At 40.3% G+C, this 22396-nt stretch overlaps 1 protein-coding gene across 1 annotated transcript in view; it reads right to left on the bottom strand.

The window, feature by feature from the left end:
- Positions 1 to 22396, bottom strand: part of LOC136828919 (CD109 antigen-like) — a 197906-nt gene that overhangs the window by 123868 nt on the left and 51642 nt on the right. The window contains exon 2 of the mRNA XM_067087252.1: positions 12581 to 12877. Coding sequence (XP_066943353.1) covers positions 12581 to 12771 — 191 coding nt within the window. The 5' untranslated portion in view covers positions 12772 to 12877. The remainder of the gene's footprint in view (positions 1 to 12580; positions 12878 to 22396) is intronic.

The raw sequence follows: 22396 nt of genomic DNA, 5'->3' as shown, positions 1-22396 counted from the left end.
TAACCCAACAGGTGAAACGAAGATGTAATAAATTTAACAGCAAAGTTCAGTATCAAGCCTTGAGGGTAGGGCAAAAGGGACCGAGAAAAAATGATGCCCCATTTTGAAAAAAACCGCAAAAACAGCAAGAAATATTCAATATCCAAAACAGGGAACATAGTAAAACAGTCGATAGGAGCTGAATACACGTGGCCCCCGCAAGCCATCCCAAAGTTCTCGATGATAAGAGAAAAGGAGTAAAAAGACAATTTAAAGTTCCCTGAGAAGATATGGCTGAAGGAGCCAAGAACAATAAAATTCTGGCATGGCGAGAGAAAAGGGAACAATCAATGTCACCTTGTGCTGAAAGGATATAAACTCAACAGTCCTCCCGGTTGATACGGCAAAAGAATGATGAAAAATTAAATGGCCATCTCAGTCTGAAACACAGCATTTCCAGCAACTGAGAGACTTGGTGTTGCTGTTTTGCAAATAATCAACAAAAATTGCTGGTTCGAGTAGAGGCTTCTAGATGGCACAGAAGAAAGCTTATAGATGTGAATGGAAGAAGGCTTGTACTGTACGTTACCTGGAGTTATGCATTTCAGGGGAGTAATGAGAGGGAAATCCAAGCAATTACTCCACCGTTAGTGATTACTTCTGTTTAAAATCATCCTGCGCTGAGCGCCTGAACGAATGATTGCGCACCAGAGGCAGCAGCCTAAGGCACAGGCAGCCTGAGTGTTAAGAAAATCATGCACTAACGTTTCTCGCATTATTATACTTAACTACAAACGAAAAAATCTGGTTTTGGGTGCTAAAAAATGCTTCCTAAAAGAATTTTAGTAAAAAAAACTACCTCTCATGTACAGCCAATAACTGTTTTTGTATAATGATCCTAATCTACCCTGAATTCAGATTAATACAAGTTTGTAAAAAAAAAAAAAAAACACAAGTAGCTGATGAAAAAAAAGGAACTTAGCTGCTTTATCTCAAAGCCGTTTATGTATATACGAATTTGTTCATTTTCAAATCTTAATCTATTTCAATTTACCTAAAGGCTTACAAGGAAAATGATTGAAATGTCATTTTTGGTCGTGGTGATTACGAGCAATACCAAAAACAACAGCAACTTAAGTATTAATAATAACAAAAATGTTGACAAAAACATGCTCAAGATCTGTGATACCAATTTTAGAATATACAATTTAGGCCGAAGGCCAGGCGCTGGGACCTACGAGATCATTCAGCGCTGAAAGGAAAATCGAGAGTAAAAGGTCTGAAAGGTGTAACAGGAGGAAAACCTCGCAGTTGCACCATGAAACAATTTTTAGAAGAGGCTGGAAGATAAGATGGAAGAAAGAATATGAATGGAGGTACAGTAAAAAGAATGAAAGGGGCTGCAGCTAGGAGCCGAAGGGACGCTGCAAAGAACCTTAAGTAATGCCTACAGCGCACCTCGCGCGAGTCTGTGACATCAAGCACCATGTACCAGGTTTGGTTTGCAAAGACCTCAGGAAATTGTCCCCGAGTAACGAAGGAACTTTGTTTACCTGACGTGAAGCAAATAAAAAATTTGTTTGACCTTGCAAGGAGACGGAACTGATGACATCCTTGCTGAGATATGCTGAATCACTGGATGATCACGGCGGTGAGACAAAGACCGCTGGTGTTTTATAGTACGCTCCATTGGCGTTGCAGCTGAATGCCGCTTGTATGTGTAAGGTTAAGCTGATCAACAAAGGAGACAGCAATATATTCATCTTAATCGTCGAATCTGGAATACTTCCTTAGGAATGCATGAACTTTAGTGTCAATAGCCTCCATGGGACCTGGAAATTCCCGGTATCCAAGACCAGCAGAAGGCTCGGAAAGCTCATGAAATACCTGTCCACTTATCTGATTCCTCTGGGCAGTCGGATCTCGTAATAGTTTCTGATCTTCCTCTGACGGCCCTTCTGGAAGGTAGGACTGCTGCGAGTCCCGTGTACCCCAGGTTAATTGCGGTTCCCCTTAAATTCCCGCTATGCATAAGCTCCTTTATCACTTTTCTCACCTCGTTTATAACTTCTCTCAACTGCAACTTAAGATGAAATCCGTCGGGTCTGCCCTGTGAGGCAAGAGATGACTTGACGAGAACCAAACCGACCGAAAATAAACAAATTCCAAGACAACCTCGAAGATCAGATGGCGTCTAGACGACTGTCACCGAAGCGAACAGTCAGCAGGAAGCTATATTATTTTCTCTTATGGTTGTCACACCTTCAAGCCGGTATCATCAGCAGTCGCTTCCACTTACGCAAGAGACCCGCCTTAAAAAAAGAGCGCCTCGAACGAAGTCCTAATTTTGGAAGTCACCTTCCACAGAGGATGTTGACGTGGACGTGCAGACACGAATGCATATTTATATTGTTTAATTTTCCAAACAGAACAAGATGAACATCGGCTGAAGGAACGTGGTTTATCCCTTCCCCATGAACTCTTATACGTCCAAACGCCCGGCGAGACGTCCCTGAACTCTTACGGTAGCAGCCAGGGGTGCTTACATAATAGACTGGTCAGATGTTTTAGGATCTATAAAGCCCATGCAAAACACACATACCTAACACTCCCTTTCCCAGCAACCGTGGCCTTGACCTACGCTAAAGGCTGAGGCGTCAGGGACAATTTCAAAGGAAGTTGGTTATACTTTTACCCTTGTTTGATACAGTGGGATTTGATGGCCCATTTTCCTCTTGACACAATCATCCGACGGTAATAAATTTCGCAAAAATATAATACTTCAAGTTCAAAAATCGAAGATTGAAACGACTGAATGCTGATTAAACGCATAGGACCCCCATCTTTTCACTAAGTTCCAATTTTTTTAAAGTTTACTAAGCTGCATTTTTTTTCTTTTAATCCTCCTGTTACCCCATCGCTCGCAGCCGCGTCACAGGCGCCGAGGGAGATCGAATTGATAGGAATCTGACGTTCCTGAGATCACCTGAACACTACCTGAAGAAGATGAACAGAAAATCCGATGCTTATCATTCATTCCTGGAAAAAGACCTCTGCATCACAATCTAGGGTCGTAAATGTCATTGTGACGCCACAGAGTTAAATTTGGCCAATTTACAAATGCTGCTGGTAAGAAATACTCACCACACTAAGCAAAAAAATTAATAAATAAACTGGTCCATAAACTGATCAGACGAAGAGATAAAACTATGCGAGTCCTACTGACTTCGTAAATACACCGCAAACGTTTACGGGATCAAACACCGATGATAAAATTCTTGAAGACGGAAAAGATGCACCCAAAAATAATCTCATTTCTCCCCAACCCCACCCCCAAAAAAAAAAAAATGCTACAAGTTCTCGAACCCGGAGGACAAAGGATTTTCCCACAGACAACTACAAGTAGTGGTTCGCCGAATAGCCCATTATGCCCGTCCTTTTACAGAGAAGCTGTTTTAGTAATGGGTCATTATCTGATTATTTATTTTTTTTTTTTTCACACCGACACCAGAGCGATTGCCGGAGTCCATCCTCCACCAATTTTTTTTTCTTGACTCGCTTGAATTATTCTTGACAATATGTTACAATTTAACTCTGACTGTGGGTATAATTTCTCGTTCCTTTGTTCGTAACATATGGCGTCCAAATAAATCAGCCTTCCTGTAACGAAAAAAATTACCCCCCCGCAAAAAAAAAGTTATTGCGAAATTGAAATCTGACCGCACCAAGTTATCGGAGATGGTGGGAGATAGGACTAACGTCGCCTCATTTGCATAGCTATGCAGCAAAAGCAAGACATTTTTTAAACACTGGCGTGATGGCAAGTATGATGAATTAACACCTGCATTATCATCATCATCATCATCATCATTATTGTTATTTTCACCTTGAGACCCAAACAAGGCAAGGAAGGTATTCAGTAGTTATTTTCCGTGTGCCGCCTCGTACGAAGAACAGAATTCGATTGCGACAGGAGGGCACAAATTATCCGAAACTGGTCCCCCCGAGGCTAAAGCGTCGACGCTAAAGAAACCGAAGTCATGTTTGTTTGATACCCACGTTGGTTAAAACCTCAAGGGCGACTCAAGTGCCCCGAAGCAGGGCCGTCAACTGGTTTGTTCCGCAATCCGTCTCTCGACTGGTTTGATCCGGATCCCGTCATGCAAACTGGTTTCACCCAGTTATGCAATTGATTAGAAGTGCATCTGCAAGATGTAAAATCGCAGCTAGGGTGAACTGCGGCTGCAGAAAGTGTACGGTGATGTCATTTACGAGAAGCGTGCGTTTTACTTTTGCACTGATGAGAGGCATCACTGGGAAAGTGTGCAATTTTCGCAAGTGAGAAGACGTGCAGTTGCAAGAACATCGTTTCCTCTCGCATTCTGTCCTCAGATGAAGCAGGTCCGTTGGATCTCCGATAAGTAGAGCACTGCTACTCATTTAGCGATCGCATAAAAACAAAGAGACTTATTCAACGGCGCCGAACACTTCTGGTTCTTAAGTACTCATTTTTCATGTTACTTTTTTCAGCCGAAGCACACTAACTCTTGTGGTTACAGGGTTATTGCCACGAGTATGATGCCCCAGGACAGAACGTCTCTTGGACGGCTGTTCCCAAAGAGCTGCTTAGCATTTTTGTTAACGGAACTGCAATGCCAAAACAGGGGATTCTAATGGTTAGTTGCTAAGGATCACCGATTCCTATAATATTCGCAGTCTGACAGATTCCTGGACTTGGACCAAGGGACTAAAGGTGCGCATTCTCCAAATTGCTTTTATAGTACCGTCAGGGTATTGACACCGAGGACTGCAATTTTCTTCCCTGGCTAGCTCTCTCTCTCTCTCTCTCTCAAAGGCTTTCATTTTCCAGTGTCTACCAGATGCCTTCAAGTGCATTTTTTTGCTTTTCGCCAATCTGAAAAGGATTTCCTTTATGTTTTACATCCATGTTTCAGTTACATTTTACACTGTACGTTTATTACTGTACAAGCACGAAAAATCTGTTTCAATGTAAGTACGTAGGTATGTACGTATATATGTACGTGTGCCTGTGTTTATAGGTCTACCAGGTATAATATATACGCTTGTACACAAACTAAAACTGACTCTGAATAATATACATTTATATCTTACCTTGTAACGAGTTCAAAGAAATAGTGAAATTCAAGAAGTTAGTCCACACCATACCCCTCGCAGCCTGTTTCTCAAACATGGGGACTTCACCGTCAATTCAACGAAGGAAATTTTGCAACGCGTCCCGCTTTTGACGCAGAGGGGCTTTCCTCAGAAACCGGTCGTCACTCCGTCACTTCTCAGAACGGGTCATTCTATTTCCTCTTCGGAGAGAATCTAACATAATTTCTGCGGACGGTTTCATAAAAAGCTGACGAACGACGTCGAGTCTGGAAATGAACACTGGTTCATGATCCAGGGGGGCTTTTGAAGTACTTGTTGAAAATTCTGAGTAACTTAGGTCTTCCAATATCTGGTGCGCATCTAAGTCATAAGAAAGTCCAAATCATCATGTGAGAATTAAGTTTGAAAACCGGTTGCTGTTCAGTGGTACAAACACACTGGTATTTCTGTGACTAATTTCTACCGGGACTCTCATTCCTTTCCTCGTATAATGCCCTGCAATTATGTTGTCAGATGCCGCAGTTTAATATTTCTGGCATCTGGAATAGGAGCGCTGTCAAAGATTTATGTCGCGATTTCTATTTTATATTCGCCTATTTTGCGGGGAGGCCCGAGTTATAACGGAAAGCTTTTTACAATCAAGACGCAAATGAACTTGAATCTTCATTGCAAAAACTAAGAATGTCCTTGAGGGTTAGAAACCGAACTTTTTGGGTCTACTTTGCACTTCCGTCATCGGTGCAGAAATCTCTCAGACAAACGCAACAAAGAAATAAGAAAATTCCACGTCATCATTGTACTGCCTATGGCTACGATGAATCAATGACAACCCTTCATCACCTAGCAATCTCGCCCTCAGACGGACAGACAGAAACGGAGGGTGGAAATACAGAGACGGACGTGATGGAGGGGACGGGGAGGCGTCATAAACCGTCGCCAAAAACAGCCGAGATGTATAAGAAATGGAAGTCATCTTTGCTGGATCTCCATGAAGGTTAGGCCCTCAAGGCCAGAACGTTCTACGCCATGCACCTCTCAGCGCCGTGAACTGGTTCCGTCCAGTTTTGGCCGAGTCGTAACTATCGTGAAATGCTGATCTGTCAATTGGATGCTATCACTCGGGAGGCGCCCGTCACCCCTCGGGCGAACGGATCACTCACGCCCTTTCGTGAAGACCTCGATGACCCGGGCGGTGGAGACTTTCGCAGTGTGGGCGCTGATGATGATGATGATGATGATGACGACGGCGGCGGCGACGACGGCGGCGGGTTTCTATTTCCATGCTCCGATTATGTGGAAATTCTATGCAATTACCAAAGGTGCAATGTAATATTTGCGCCTTGCAAGAAGTATGCTTGATAAGAGGGTGTTATCCATAACTCCGAGAGTACAGTGATTAACGTAGCGGGGCACGAAAGTTACAGCTGCAACTCAGGTACGAGTCAGGGGCATGGCCAGAAGGACTAGCATGCACGAAAGTTACAGCAGCAACTCAGGTACGAGTCAGGGGCATGGCCAGAAGGACTAGCATGCACGAAAGTTGCAGCAGCAACTCAAGTGAGTCAGGGCATGGCCAGAAGGACTAGTATGCACGAAAGTTACAGCAGCAACTCAACGAGTCAGGCATGGCCAGAAGGTAGCATGCACGAAAGTTGCAGCAGGCATGGTCAGGCAGGAGAAGGACTAGTATGCACGAAAGTTACAGCAGCAACTCAGGTACGAGTCAGGGGCATGGCCAGAAGGACTAGTATGCACGAAAGTTACAGCAGCAACTCAGGTACGAGTCAGGGGCATGGCCAGAAGGACTAGCATGCACGAAAGTTACAGCAGCAACTCAGGTACGAGTCAGGGGCATGGCCAGAAGGACTTTTAGTAAGAAGACATGAAATTCGGGACGTTCCGCACAGTTGCTTTCCTTAAAGAGACAGACAGCTTTTAAAAACCTGACGAAGGCGACGACGTCTGCCTAATGTTTTGACGAAGGCGACGACGTCTGCCTAATGTTTAGAAGTTAAAAAGTTCACACTGGCTGCATGAAACAAATGTAATGATGCCCAATAACCCAAGGTTATGAGGTTCAAAAGTTATTCCCTTCGCTATCAAAATACTAGCGCAGCCAGTGTCGATTTCGTCTGGTGGTATCGCAGGCTCACAAGGAAGGTCGATCATCAAAAATAAACAACACCGAAAGCACGATCTCTGTCCAAAATGATTTGCATGCAATAACTATCTTCGAGCAAAACGATCTGCAATTAACGACGTAAGCCATAATTAACTTCCAGCAGACAATGACTGTTACTTTATTTCCAAGAGGTTTTCGCCTTTTCTTGTGATGATGGACGAGGAACCCTGTCACTTAACATAAAAAACACGAATAAACTGGATAAAGTTTATGTGGCAAGATCTACCTGGAAAACCATAAGCAAAATAATACTTAAAACTTAACAGTCCAAACTTCGCACAGGCAACCACAGTAACTTTCAAGGTGAAGCAAAGAGAGAAATGACAATTTACTAAAAGAAAAATAAGAAGACTGCACTGCTGACGCATACAACTCCAATTAACTAGGGACAATAAAATTTCCAAAACGAGTTATCATTGAGAATACCATTAATATTGTAATATATAAATTACGACAGTTACAAGAAAAAATCACACAAACTGCCACAGAGCCACAAAATGATTGCTACTTTACTGCTGTTATATTTCAGGCATTCATAGTGACAAGCGCACCCAAAAAATGTGAAGAATTCGAGAAGTTACGGGCGAATTGCGACTATTATTTTGACACACACTGTTTGTGGTCTAATCCTCTTACTTACACATTATTCAGAAGGTTTTTTAGCACCGACTGTTTATTCATTTTTTTCAGAACTGCCATGTCTTTAATAATCGGTGGTTAAAATAAACACAACGTCAAATAAATATATTTTCTTGCGTCTTCAGCAACATTTTTGCTAAACTTTAATCCAACAATCCAATACGAGCGAAAAAATTCCCTAAACACTTTAATTTTTCCATCCACACTGACTAGCGATGCAAAATTTGGAGGCAAGATGCTACAAGGTGTCGAAATGAAACGGGTATAAGTCCCGACCGGTTTCGTCTTTATATCTAGGGCATTTTCCCAGTGCTAAACCGCCTCGAGGAACACCTCTGAAGGGCACGCTCTTCGAAGAAACTGATATTTCTCAAGATGCGTTTGGTGTCGTTTTCCTAAGAATTTTTGCCTCGCGTTGCTTGTAGTGCTTCCCAGAGATTTTATTTCTATGATGCGATGTTCTGAGCTGTAATATCTCTCTCTCTCTCTCTCTCTCTCTCTCTCTCTCTCTCTCTCTCTCTCTCTCTCTCTCTCTCTCTGAGACTTCCAATCCAAAGTCACAAGAGCGTTCATCCTCCCACCTACTTACTGGCATAACGGGAAAAAGGGTTCAACATTAAGTGAAAGTGCTGTAAAAATCACTTTACAAAACCGGCCAAAACTGCTTCCTAAATGAGGCTGCAGTTTGGATGTCTAAGATATTTCCTCTGAGAGCCGCATCTTGTAAAACCCGTCTGGACTGGCTCAGAGGAATAGACGACAGTTCCTGGGAAAAGTTGCTTGCGCGCTCACTCTTCGGACCTCGTGACCGACGCTTAAGAATCTGTTTACTGATAACTCAAGCACTTTACACGAAGGCGAGAAGAAACTAATGGTGGACGGAATAGTCTTTCTAAGGGATATGAATATTCGACCAGGTGAATTTAACGACAAGAACGACACAGAAATGTCAAAATCTTCAGAGAATTTTTCGATGTGAAACTGCCATCTTGATTACTGTCTCCTGGGGTTGGACGAAACTCAGCGACTAGGAATGGTTTCTCCTCCTCTTCTTAGAACTACAGGGATCTAAGGAAGACCGGGGACACATAAAATGAAAGAAAGAAAGAATGAACGAATAAAAAAAACAGCTGGGGCGTGGGAGGTACCGCTCCATGGCGGTAACCAAGACAGTTTTTATCTTCAGGTACCAGGAAAAGAAATTGGAATGTCATGACACTGTAATAAAGCTGGCATGAGGGATTCCTTCTCTCTCCCCCTCTCTGTCTTCCTTGATATATATATATATATATATATATATATATATATATATATATATATATATATATATATATATATATGTATATAAATTTCTGTGTGTGTGTGTGCGTGTACTATACAAGGTCAGATACGGTCATAAGCTCTTACCACATCTGTTATAAGATCAATGCCGTAATTAACTTATATCTCAAAAGAACTCACGGAAGCGCTGGCTGGCCTGCTCACTGGGTAAATGCATTCTCTCTCTCTCTCTCTCTCTCTCTCTCTCTCTCTCTCTCTCTCTCTCTCTCTCTCTCTCGTTATCCAAGTCACTAACTGAACTAAGGAATAACAGCAAAAACATGTCGACAAAATATAATTTTGTCTGTAGTCTGACATGGCAAATAGGTTGGAATCAAAATAGGAATGAAATGGGAATATCAACATTCCCGAATTGTTACCCCAAAAATAACCAAGTAAAAATATAACATAGTGCTATCAACGTCCACCAGTTGAGTCTCTACAACAAAAGAGTCAAAATAAGTCAGTCACATTCCTCTCCATTTATATTGGCCTCTATTCAATACATCTGAGGAAACAGAGTGATGGAACATGGCAAAATCAAAACTCATAAGAAATCAACAAAAATCAAAGAGACATAGCAGGTAAAAATAAATACTGCAAAGAATCACGTTGAACAAAGTTATTAAGACCCATTCAGGTTTTTTTGGGGGGAAAATAAAATTTCAGCTCACTTCACAGGCCATACACAAAGTCTTCCAGGAAGGCAGATCCGATCACATGGGAACCTCATCCCGAAATGTCTAACCTGTGCTCAAATTGGATCATTTTTCCATGAAGCACATGAAAACGAACGAACGAACGCTCTACCGGAACTTGGCGACTTCCGGTGACATAGCCAGAGCATCAGCCAGGGCACGGTGCCCTTTGTCTCCATGGGAAGCCAGACTGACGCCAGGCCTTCGTCAGCACTGACTCGCTGAATACGTAGGCACTGTTTCCATTTACCTTTGCCCAGAATATCCCCAAGAAAAATGCTTTGCTAAAAAAAAAACCGAAATATATAAAATAATCATTCCAAATGGTTTTCATTTGTACGAGTATATATATATGTATATATAAATAGTTATATATATTATATATCTAATATATATATGTATATGCATATAACTATATATATATATATATATATATATATATATATATATATATATACAGTATATATACTGTATATATATCAAAGAAGACAGAGAGAGGGAGAGAGAGAAGGAATCCCTCATGCCAGCTCTATTACAGTGTCATGATATTCCAGTTCTTTTCCTGGTCCCTGAAGATAAAAACTGTCTTGGCTACCGTCATGAAGCGGTACCTCCCACGCCCCAGCTGTCTTGTTTTTTATTCGTTCATTCTTTCTTTCTTTCTTTTTAAGTGTCCTCGATCTCCTCTGGCTCCCTGTAGTTCTAAAAAGATGAGGAGAAACCATTTCTAGTCGCTGAGTTTCGTCCGTTGATGGCGGTTTCACATCGAAAAATTCTCTGAAGATTTTGATATTTTCTTTCTTTGTGATTTTTCCATTTATTCTGTTTTCTGTGTGTGTGTGTGTGTGTGTGTGTGTGTGTGTGTGTGTGTGTGTGTGTGTGTGTGTGTGAAAGACGGTGCAACTACATATAGGAATGTAGTTCCATTCCAGGTCTTTTGTAATAGAACAACGCAGCAACAATTTTTCCAGTCCTTTCAGTTTTATCCTTGATGATATAAGAAATTCGGAGGACTAGAGAAGGATCGTCTCAAGAGAGTGGACTCTACATGTACATCAGGGGTTCACTATATATATATATATATATATATATATATATATATATATATATATATATATATATATATATATATATATATATATATACTGAACACTGGTGCACTTGTGGAGTCCAATATTTTGAGACGAATCTTCTCTGGTCCTCTGAACCTTCTCATATATATCTTCAAAGCATTTTAAAACTGTGAAAGGAAAAAGAAAAAGATCGTTGCTGTGTTCTTCTATTACAAAAGACCTGGACAGGAACTACACTCCAATATATAGTTGAGCACCGCCAAAAAATCAAAGATAAAAAAAAATGGAAAAATCACAAAGAAAGAATTTGCACAAAGAAGGATTATTTCTAGTGATGCTTCACAAGCCAAGCTTTACAGCTCCAGTGAGTCGTGATGGTTTGCAGTAGAATTCTGCTCTGCTGGAGGGGAGAACTGAGTCTCCAGAGAACTGGAAGCCCAGTGTAGGCTACTGCACAGCGATCGTGACAACTGGGTCATTAAGACTCATGATTAATGATCCCGATTTGTGCCACTTTTTTTGTTGAATTTACCCTTTACTTGGGTTTATATCTTAATCTTTGATTCTTCACTGTCATCAACTATGTAATGGAGTGTACTGTAGTCCATCCTGGGTCTACTGTAGCCTGATGATGGCCGTACGTGAATGGCTGAAACCGGCAGAAATGAATCAAACAGAAGGACTCAGAAAATATTTTTGTCTTTTCTCTCAGAGTTTCAGCAGTGCGGATGAGAGAAGATTAAGAAGATTAGGAAAGTATTGTCTTGAATTATTTGACACCGACTTGATAACGACAAAGATTGTGTGTTTGCGTGTACCCCACCCACACACATATATACATATAATATACATATATAATATATATACATGTATATATATATACACATATAATACATACATATATATATATATATATAACTGTGTGGGTGTGTGTGGAGTGGGTGGTTTGGGGTACACACACACACACACACACACAGGGTCTTCTTAGTTAGCAAATCGGTTTCTAATAATTTAAGACAATACTTTTCTAATATATGTATATATATGCATATATGTGTGTGTGTATTTATATAAAATCTATTGGTCACCTTTGCCATTGCGATATCTCGAAAAAGTTCGCTTGAAGGTACTGCATGACAGAATTAGAACGCAAGTGGTAGGGTAAATTGCAAAACTTCCATGTGTGTGTGTGTGTGTGTGTGTGTGTGTGAGTGTGTGTGGTCAACAGGTCATTTGTAATTAAAGGCACGAGATAAGACTTTTCAAACTGGAAATGCCATAACTATGACCCATCTACTGAGCTTGGAATTTTTCTGATAGTACCAATTATGCTTAAGCGTACTAAATACACAACGAACCACAAAACATGAAAAAGTAGACACCTGAATATTTGGAAACGTTGAATCATTAAAAAAAATTCTCAGAATCATGAGGCATAAGTAAGCATGCATATAATACGGAGAGAGAGAGAGAGAGAGAGAGAGAGAGAGAGAGAGAGAGAGAGAGAGAGAGAGAGAGAGAGAGAGAGAGAATGACAACATCATTATACTCACGCAAGTGTCTTCTTCTTGCCTTCTGGATAAGACAGCCTGACTTCCCCATGGTCTTCTTCCCAGGTGCCACGAAGCAAATTGATGAGTGGGTTGTTAGGGCTCTTGGATATCAGGTCTTGACCTCTGGAGGTCACGACCCAGGCCGAGAGGATTATCCCCAGCACCCAGGTACCTCTTCCGGAAGCGCTCATGGCGAGGAGGGCCGATGACTTGTGGAATGCTCAACTTCGCGCGCTGTCACCTTGTTTGCCTGGCGCCCCTCAGAAGCCTGGCCAAGTCCGTTGCCATTGCAGAGGTCTGGAAAGAAAACGGGACAGCGGGAGATCAGACACTGACTGGGGCAGAATCCCTGAGGCGTGCTGAAGATAGGAAACACTGACTGGGGCAGAAATGGCGTGCTGAAGATGAAAGCTCACTCACCAGGAATATGCAGCATATGAACCCAGCTACATTATACATTTACTTATTCGAAAGATCAAAAAGTGGCAATATGGAGTCTCTTGGAGTGAAAAGTTTACCAAAGTGGTATTTAATGTTAGGTGGATGTAGCCACAGACAATATTACTATTCACCACAAAGATATGACATATGGTCCAACGGCTTCACAAGTTTTACATTTAAATAAAACAAAAAATAAAACTAATTCCAGAACCATAGAGCCACTTAGCCGAGAGCACAGTCAGATCTAGAGCCCCTAATTCGTAATACCAGGTTTTTACGATTTTAAACGCGATCAGTTTGCAAGGGATTTTAAGAACACTCCATGATTTTTAAAAAATGGAAGAAAAACCATGCCCAGGAATGAACTGGTAAATATTGCGTCCCTGAACCTCCTTTATATCATTAATAATAAAAAAAAACTGCCAATGAAGACGTAGACAGTTACATAAGTGTCCCTTGAATTTTCTTATTATTTTCTAATAATTTCTTTGATAATCAGTAAGATATTTTAATACATAACCATCCAAGCACACACACACATTTATATATATATATATATATATATATATATATATATATATATATATATATATATATATATATAATGTTGAATTAATAAGTAAAAATAGCAAATCTTCAAAAGAAATGATCACTACAGTGATTCTCACTCCGATCTGGAATTAAAATATTCACAGTTTTATTCAGCTGTGACTAATCAAAATGAATTACAACCTTCCGTCTGCGTTCTGAAGGCCAATCTTGTGTTTTTCCGAGGTAGGTAACTCTGGGGAAAAAGCAAAACACGATTAATTCATCAGTTTCCCTTCTGTTGCTGAGGCATTTCATGAGAGGAGCTTTTCAACTTTTATTCATTAAGTCTTCTAGAATTTCAAGAGAATGAACTTACTACATGCGCTCTAATTTATGGTTTGTGTCTGATTTTACCTCGTGTCTTTACTTAATTTGTGACAGCTTTTTTCACCCGATGCCCAGGAATAAAATCACACGGAACCCAGTTTACGGGCACCGAATTACCGCCGCGAGAAACCTCTCGAATCGATAAAGTACTTCCCTACCAATCTCCCTAAACCTGGGGCCATCCTGCGCGCACATTCCTTGATAAACTCTACTCTGAGCTAATACCAATCGATCTTTTTTTTTTCGTCTGTTTTTTTCAGTATACCGTAATCAGCATCAACCTTGACTAACCGGTTCCATTTTGGGTCTGGCAAGTCGGTACACTACATTACTCAAAGTAGTATGTACCTGGTATTCATTTCTCAGCACGCAGTGACGCGTACGAAGGACTATCCTTGGGGCTTTTGTAAAATTAATGCAGAGTGAAGGCTGCAACACGAAAATTCCTGTGTCAGGTAAAGGGAACAGCTACTAAGCTGCTGTTTCCTTTACCTGACACAGGAATTTTCGTGTTGTAGCCTTCTCCTCTGTACGAATTTGACAAAAGCCCCAAGGATAGTCCTTCCTAAATTTAGCTGACTTACAGCAGCAAAAACCATTGTGGCAAATCTAAAAACGTACTGCTCGTTTCATCGCGTGGCAATCAGTTCCTTTTGTAGGACCACAACTCTTTCAAAATCAAGTGACTTGACTCGAGTACGCTAAGTGAGTGTACTACAAGCACAACGTATAGGAAGGCGTTGATCAAGGCCAGCTGTAACCTAGGCCTAGGGCAGAATACTGGTGTCAGTAGTCTGAGGATTTTTTTTTTATCCACAAGGGAAAATGAAATCATGCTGGACCAGAGTCCTCGTTATTCTGCCTACGGCAATTCTACTGTAAGGTCTCTCTCTCTCTCTCTCCTCTCTCTCTCTCTGGTATACACGTGCTCTTGGTATTGGGAAATACGAAGGAAAATGATTCATATGTTACTTCACCTGCGCATAGAACTGAATGGCGCGACAAGGGCGGAAATTCTGGATATTTATCTACTTTCCTGTTTCTTTCTGTAGTTTGCGATGCACTGATTCCGAACTGTATTTTAGTTGTTGCTGTCCATCCTTCTCGTGACGTTAAAATGTACGAGACGTATTTGTTCCTGGACAAATATACTGGTTTTAATATGAAGTGTCAGCCTACTGTTACAACATAAACAGCAAAGCCTCTGCTACTGAAATTCCTCCTGTTACGACAAAAGAAAGACCGATATTAACACAGAATCTGTTACACCTACTGTACTTCTCAAACCTAGAAGCAACACGATCAACGCCAGAAACATAGACCCTGGTCAAAGAGTGCTAGAAAAGAAAAATTTAATGTAAAAACCCACTTCAGTACTGCCGGTCAACGCTGACTCACGGGGAGGGGGGAGGGGTGGGCGAGGGGAGGGAAGGGGGAGACCAGTTTTCCTAGAGAATTCTTGTTGAAACTGGTTAGTAGGGGCTGGAGTCTTTTGACGTAACGATCATCTTGTGGGACTGGAATCCCGTCGGGGTTTTTGCTAATAGGTAATATGTTTTAATCACGGGGCGCGCAAGGCTGGATCCCGACGCTGGAAATGAAGAAGAAAAAATTGCGGCCATAGGAAGAAACTGTCAAGAATTCATCTCCAAAGCTCCCTCGCCGCACAGGCAGGCTCGACGACCAAGGCCGCTGCGTCGCAAGTTTGCTAAAGTCTCACTCTTCAAGTTTCAGCGTTTGCGAGTTCATGGAAATAGAGGAGGGGCAAGCAAGCAATTTTTAAAAGATTCCTTCCAAGTGGGCGACTGCAAGCGCACCCTCAGCGAGCGCATGCGCGCGCATGACTAGACCTGGTCCCGAGGCAAGTCATGACTCTCTGTATCCTAATTCCACTGGCAAAGCCGACGGTGGTGAGGCAGAAAAAAAAGATTATTATTATTATTATTATTATTATTATTATTATTATGATATACAAATATTTAAAAGCAAAGTTATGTAGGAACGTTTTTCATCCACGGCTCGGTGTATTATGCAAGTAGGGAATTACAGCAACAATTAAATCCACAGAAACTTCCTGACAAACCTGTCCAGTAGACGGCAGAAAGTTGCTACCTCATGAATGTTGGCAACCCCGGGTTTTCCAAAACAGTTCTCGGTAAACGAAATACCGGTCGTACGAGCAACAGAAGGAAAAAGTTAAATTTAGATAAGGAAGAAGTCCGGGAGGTTAAGAACAAAAAAAAAGAAAAAAAAAACACAAATGCCCACTGAAGCTTTTTTTTTTTTTTTAAAGAAACGTCATAAGAAGGCTTGGAGGAAATGACTGGATGAATTGCTCTTTACTATGAATTACAAGGCAGTTTTTCTGGGAGCGTTGCTCTTTGCCTGCGTGCACGCGCGCAAGTCCTCAAACACAAACGCACAAATGCAGCTACACAAATACATATATAAAGTACACACATACAATATATATATATATATATATACATATTTATATATATATAATGTATATGCATATATACATATAGTGTATATATCATATATGTGTATACATATATATGTGTATGTATATACATATATGTATATATACACATATATATGGTATATATATATAATATACTATATGTATGTATGCATATCCATATAGACATATGTATATATACACACAAATATATTTAGGCCATTCAATATTTCTGGCAACGTCCCACACATGTTCCACAAAGTACAGCTCCCACAACTTGGAGACGAACAAGAGAAATACTACTAGACAACGCTCCCTGCCAGGTCCATCCTCACACTACTGGCTCCATCTCCCAAGCCCCCATTCACTCTTGCGAACTCACCATTTGCCAAGATGCTCGTGCTGTAGGTTGTGCCAACACTATACCTACAGAGCAACCCGCTGTTGAAGGCTATAACCAGTAGATTTTTAAGTTTTTCTTTTTTAAATTGCCCATCGTAACAAACAGATCATTACTACTGTAAGTTTATGCACACCTTTATATGGAACGAGTCAATGATGCAGTTAGCATGTTCAGCGCGCCTCCGGAGGCAGAATAGAATGACTGGTTTTATGACGAAAAATAGGCTGATGCGACGTATAATATAGTTACACAATAACATCATATACAAACAAATGCATATATAGTTGCTAATAGATTCACAATTTCGACAATCATATAGTAATAATATATTACTCTGTAAAATAAACAAAGGCTTTCGAACACTTGAACGGTGTTCCTCATCAGTGCTAACAACGCCCGAACCAGCGCTTCCGTGATGGGCTGTTATCTTCTCGCTCCGCCCCCCTCTTTAAAAGCTATTCATAGGAAAGCTACCTCGTTTTGCATTTTAACGTTACCACTGATGAGGAACACCGTTCAAGTGTTCGAAAGTCTTTGTTTATTTTACACAGTAATATATTTTTACTATATAATTGTGGATTTTTATTACACAATGCATATATTTATATTATATATATATATATATATATATATATATATATATATATATATATTTACACAAACAAATACACTTAATTTATCCACTATACTATATATTATCACACATAATCCCCTTGCGTGCAAGATATTTCTAAAGCGACTTGGATATTTTAAGGGGTACAGTATTTATGGCTTAGTGTTTGACAGCACACAAGTCAGATGTGTAATTAATGGTGTGTGTGTGTGTGTGTATGTATGTAAGTATATAAGTCATGATGTATAAGGTATGTATGCATATATATGCAAACTTATATTATATACATGTATATATACAATCTATACAGACACACAAACATATATTTACAAGTATATATGCATATATATATATTATATACATATATATATATATATGTATAGAGAGAGAGAGAGAGAGAGAGAGAGAGAGAATAATCCCCATATAACAATATTTAAAGTTGCGTACATATAGAACCCGAATTTTTCCGATGTAGAAAGGTCTCTTGATAGCAACTGCCGAGCTCTCGGAGCCCTAGTCGCTAAAATACACGAAAATCAAGTACACTTACCAATGTGGTAAAAATATCAAAGTATTTCAAAGTAAACCAAACGTATTTCACTTGTCTTGTTTTACTATTTTGGTGCGTGTACTTATTTCTTAGTCAGCAAGTCCAAGGTAGTTGGACGAACGCTAAAATGAGGGAACAGAATAGAATATAGAATTTAGGCCAAGCACCGGGACCAACGAGGTCATTCAGCGGTGAAAGGGAAACTTAGAAAGGTTTGAAAGGTGTAACGGGAGGAAAACCTCAAAGCAGTTGCAATATGAAAACTGATAGCCAAAGAAAGAAATAAGAAAGAGAATAAGAACGGAGGTACAGTAAAAGGAATGAAAGGGGTTGCCGCTAGGGGCCGAAGGGGCGCTGCAAAGAACCTCAAGCAATGCCTACAGCGCACCGCGTGAGATGCACTGACGGCAATACCCCACTATGGGGATAATGGGGAAACAGGAAATAACGATACGCCTGAATGCAGGAGATTCCTGCTTTCTGTTGAAATCACCTGAATTTCAGGTGTAGTTTTTTTTATTTTTCTATTCCTTCTAATTCTTCTCCTATTGCTCGTTCATCTGCGGTCATCGTCTGTAGACCCCCAGCAAGGATTTTCAACCCCAAGATTTGAAGATTTCACGAAAGAAAGGAATTGGAGTACAAAATTTAGGCAAAACGCTGGGACCTATGAGTTCATTCGGCGCTGAAAATGAAGTCGAAACGACTGTTACGAGAGGGTGGAAAGTAAGAAGGAAGAAAGAGACTATGAGAGGAGGTGCGGTAAAAGGAGTTGCTGCAAAGAACCTTGAGTAATGCCTACAGTGCGCAGCGTGAGGTGCGCTGACGGCACTACCCACCCTGCAGGAAGAAAGAAAGAGAGAGAGAGGCCTTTGTGCATCGTTTGTAAAAACAGTTTGTTTATCTACATAATCTTTAAATATTGTTTTGGACTTCTCAATTTACACTAAAGGTACGGAAGAGTACGCATTATAATTAATACACACATACATACGTACATACATACATGCATGCATATATATATATATATATACATACACACAAACATATATATACATATATATATATAAATAAACACTTCTCTTCCCTCAAGGTAGGGTGCCCAGGTGTTGCCTATATCTAGTCCCTTCCCAGCATTCTGGGATAAGATCACAAAGCCAAGCGCTTCTCAACCCTAGCCGTGACGACCTGCATTTGACCAACTACCAGGTAAATAATTTCACTTCCTAACGGGACAGGAAGGCGACGGATTCTACTGGGACGTACCCATACTGCTCGGTCTCATCCGGGAATCTAACTCGAGTTTTCGTAATGGAGGGCAAAAGTCAACCCTAATACTGCCAAAAGAAATGAAACAACTGGAGTCCGCGACCACTGAGGAATTCTAATAATTATTCTTTGCTTGAGGAAAACTGACCAATATTCTCTGTAGACAAGTAGATTTGACTCATCAAGATCTGGGGTAATTGATGAATGAGATGCCAAGCATGTGACGTAGATAAGACTGCGGTACCTAACATCAAAGGGGTGATGAAAGTATCAACCTGTGATCTTCCGAGTCCTCATTTATTTATGAAACGATAAGCGACAACAGGTCATCAGCGAGAACAAACGTGCGCGCACGTACACTAAATATATATATATATATATATATATATATATATATATATATATATATATATATATAGATAGATATATATATATATATATATATATATATATAGATAGATAGATAGATAGTGTTAGATAGATAGATAGATAGATAGATAGATAGATAGATAGACTGTAATTATGTGAAACATAAAGACATATACATACAGTAAGTGTATCTATATATATATATATATATCTATATATCTATCTATCTACCTATCTATATATATATAGATAGATAGATAGATATATAGATAGACAAATAGACAGATAGATAGATAGATAGATAGATATAACACGTACACTTACGTGCGTGTCTTTATGTTGCACATAATTACAACTGTTAGGAACTGTGCGTTGTGTCCCGTCCTCATGTGACCTTCATTTAAATATCGGCAATCAATTTCAGGGTACAAAATCATCAAAGGGCTCCAGCGATACCTCACATCCGCCGAGTTGCTCCACCCCCGGGGTTAGGGTAGAATCTGCAATGCATTACCTCGGTGAAGCGGGCTTTGGCACCTCCCCGATTACCTCACCCTCTTGATTTAGGGAGACTTCAATGCGACCTCAGACACTCATCCACACGCAAGCCTGCAATTTCGTAGCGCAGAGATATTTGTCCAATATCCGTTTATTTGTTCACCGGTATATTTTTTTGGACGCTCGGGACTTTTACCGAGATTATCGTTATGAATGACTGCGGTAGAGAACGAGGATACGTAGAGACCAGCTGATATAATGAAAATAATCACGTTATTTTGCGATGCCTTGCACCAAAATTGAGCAACTTATTCACCCGCGCAAGCGAGGATAATGGGGCAGAGGGGAGTCTGCCCACCTTCAGACTAAGAACGAAAATGTTTTCCTAATTTTCGTATTTGATGATGCTCCTACGTTTCTTCCTCTTTGGTGTTCATAAGAATTCTACAGTTCAAGGATTAAAAGGTAAATCTGATTTATAACCTAGCTAGTAAGTAGATTTTTCTGTTAGGGCCCGTGACGGAAGTACTCCTGCTCCCGAGTTTTCGAAGGATTTTTTTTTTTTTTTACCATCTCAACGGCCTTCAAGAGATTCAATAACAATAACGCGACTCAATAATGATGGGGATCAACTGCGTAAAAGGCCTCTCCAGTGCTGCTTGTCATGACCGGCAAGACCTTTTAGTCATGGTAAAACCCCTTTGTTTTGAAACTGGCAAAGCTCTCCGCCACAACAACAATTGCTTGAAGCTTCTACGTTTCATCCTCCCTCTTCGTGAAGGTCGGGAAGCTGTGACCTTGAAAAGACTTCTTCTCCCCACTACGACAGCCGCAGGCTGCATCCAAGAATAAAAGGAGGGAAAAAATGGAAAATATATAATCAAAAGCGTCGTCTTTGAATACAGGTTCCGTTTCCGTTCAGCCAGACGACAACAGACCTCGCAAAACGAAAAAATAAGTAAATAAGAGATGAAAGGGGGCAAACAACAAAAATGGCTCATTACGAGGGGGACAAAAAAATTGGCCACCATCAAAATGTTTGCGTGACGCGGCTCTTAACGCTCGATGCGGTCTATGATCAAATCAAGGACTTCGCCACTCATGAACGTTGATAGATAGCACATTTCACCGTGTTCGACCCTCTCTCTCTCTCTCGCTGCCGTCTTTGCTTTCCGAACCCTCGAGTTATTTCTTGCTGACGTCACGGAGTGACGAAGACGGTGGCCTAACAACAGGAAGGCACCGGAAACATGATTTGTCCCCCTGCGCCGAATACGTTCGACCTCAAGGTTAGTTGAATCGTATTTTGTGGCATTAAGTAGACAATGACGATTTGCTTCTGGTTGAGGTGGTGTTGTATACTGCCACGTTTGGTTGGAGAAAATAATTTCGACGGAAAAGGGGAGCAAAAGAATTTGTGAAGGTCTTCACGAAGATACAAAATTTATATTCGTCGAAAAAAAAAACTTCGGGTGACTCAATGCTGATCTTTCATTAGATATTTTGAACATACTGAATTTCATCCTAAAATCACTTCTTGCAGATTTACCTTCCGTCAAGTCGAAAGTCAATGAAAGCACTACAATTTCCCATCAAGAATCCTCGTAGAAATTACCAAGTCAAAATCAAGTATAGAGGGAATATTCAACTTGCCTTAATCCAAATCATCGCTCTGTATTAATACCGCTTTGACCTTCATCTACATCAGAAACAATAATTTCTTTTAGCACCGTTCTTTATCATTTTATTTTGGCTGTCCATCAATCTTATCTTCACTAGTGACTTCGAGCCATCAATGAAGGTACGATTGATACTCTTCTCGATATACTTCCTCAGAATGTTCTTTCATTCTGTTTGCTGGGCGATAGTAAATAGTACGAATAGTCAGTATTTGGAGATCGTAAATACTTGGTTTTGTAAACACATATACACACAAATTTACATACATACATATATATTTATATAAATAATATATCATATATTTATTATATAATATATGTGTATACACATATATACACATGTGTACACACACACACCATATTATATATATATATATATATATATATATATATATATATATATATATATATATATATATATATATATATATATATTACATATTGATCTTAGGTCCTGTTACAAATGGCGGTTTTTCTGGATAAGAATGACTCGAGAGCTTTTCATATAGTCAATAAAAATGTCCATTACTTTTACGTTATAAATGTCAGCTCCTGAGACTGCCCCGCGTAAAGTAACGGCGCCATCTCATTTCTAAAGGCAACGTTCTGTCCCTG

The sequence above is a fragment of the Macrobrachium rosenbergii genome, chromosome 43 (assembly GCF_040412425.1).
Source record: "Macrobrachium rosenbergii isolate ZJJX-2024 chromosome 43, ASM4041242v1, whole genome shotgun sequence".
Lineage (NCBI taxonomy): Eukaryota > Metazoa > Arthropoda > Malacostraca > Decapoda > Palaemonidae > Macrobrachium > Macrobrachium rosenbergii.
The sequence above is the reverse complement of the archived record's forward strand: the minus strand, read 5'-3'. Positions and strand labels throughout refer to the sequence as shown.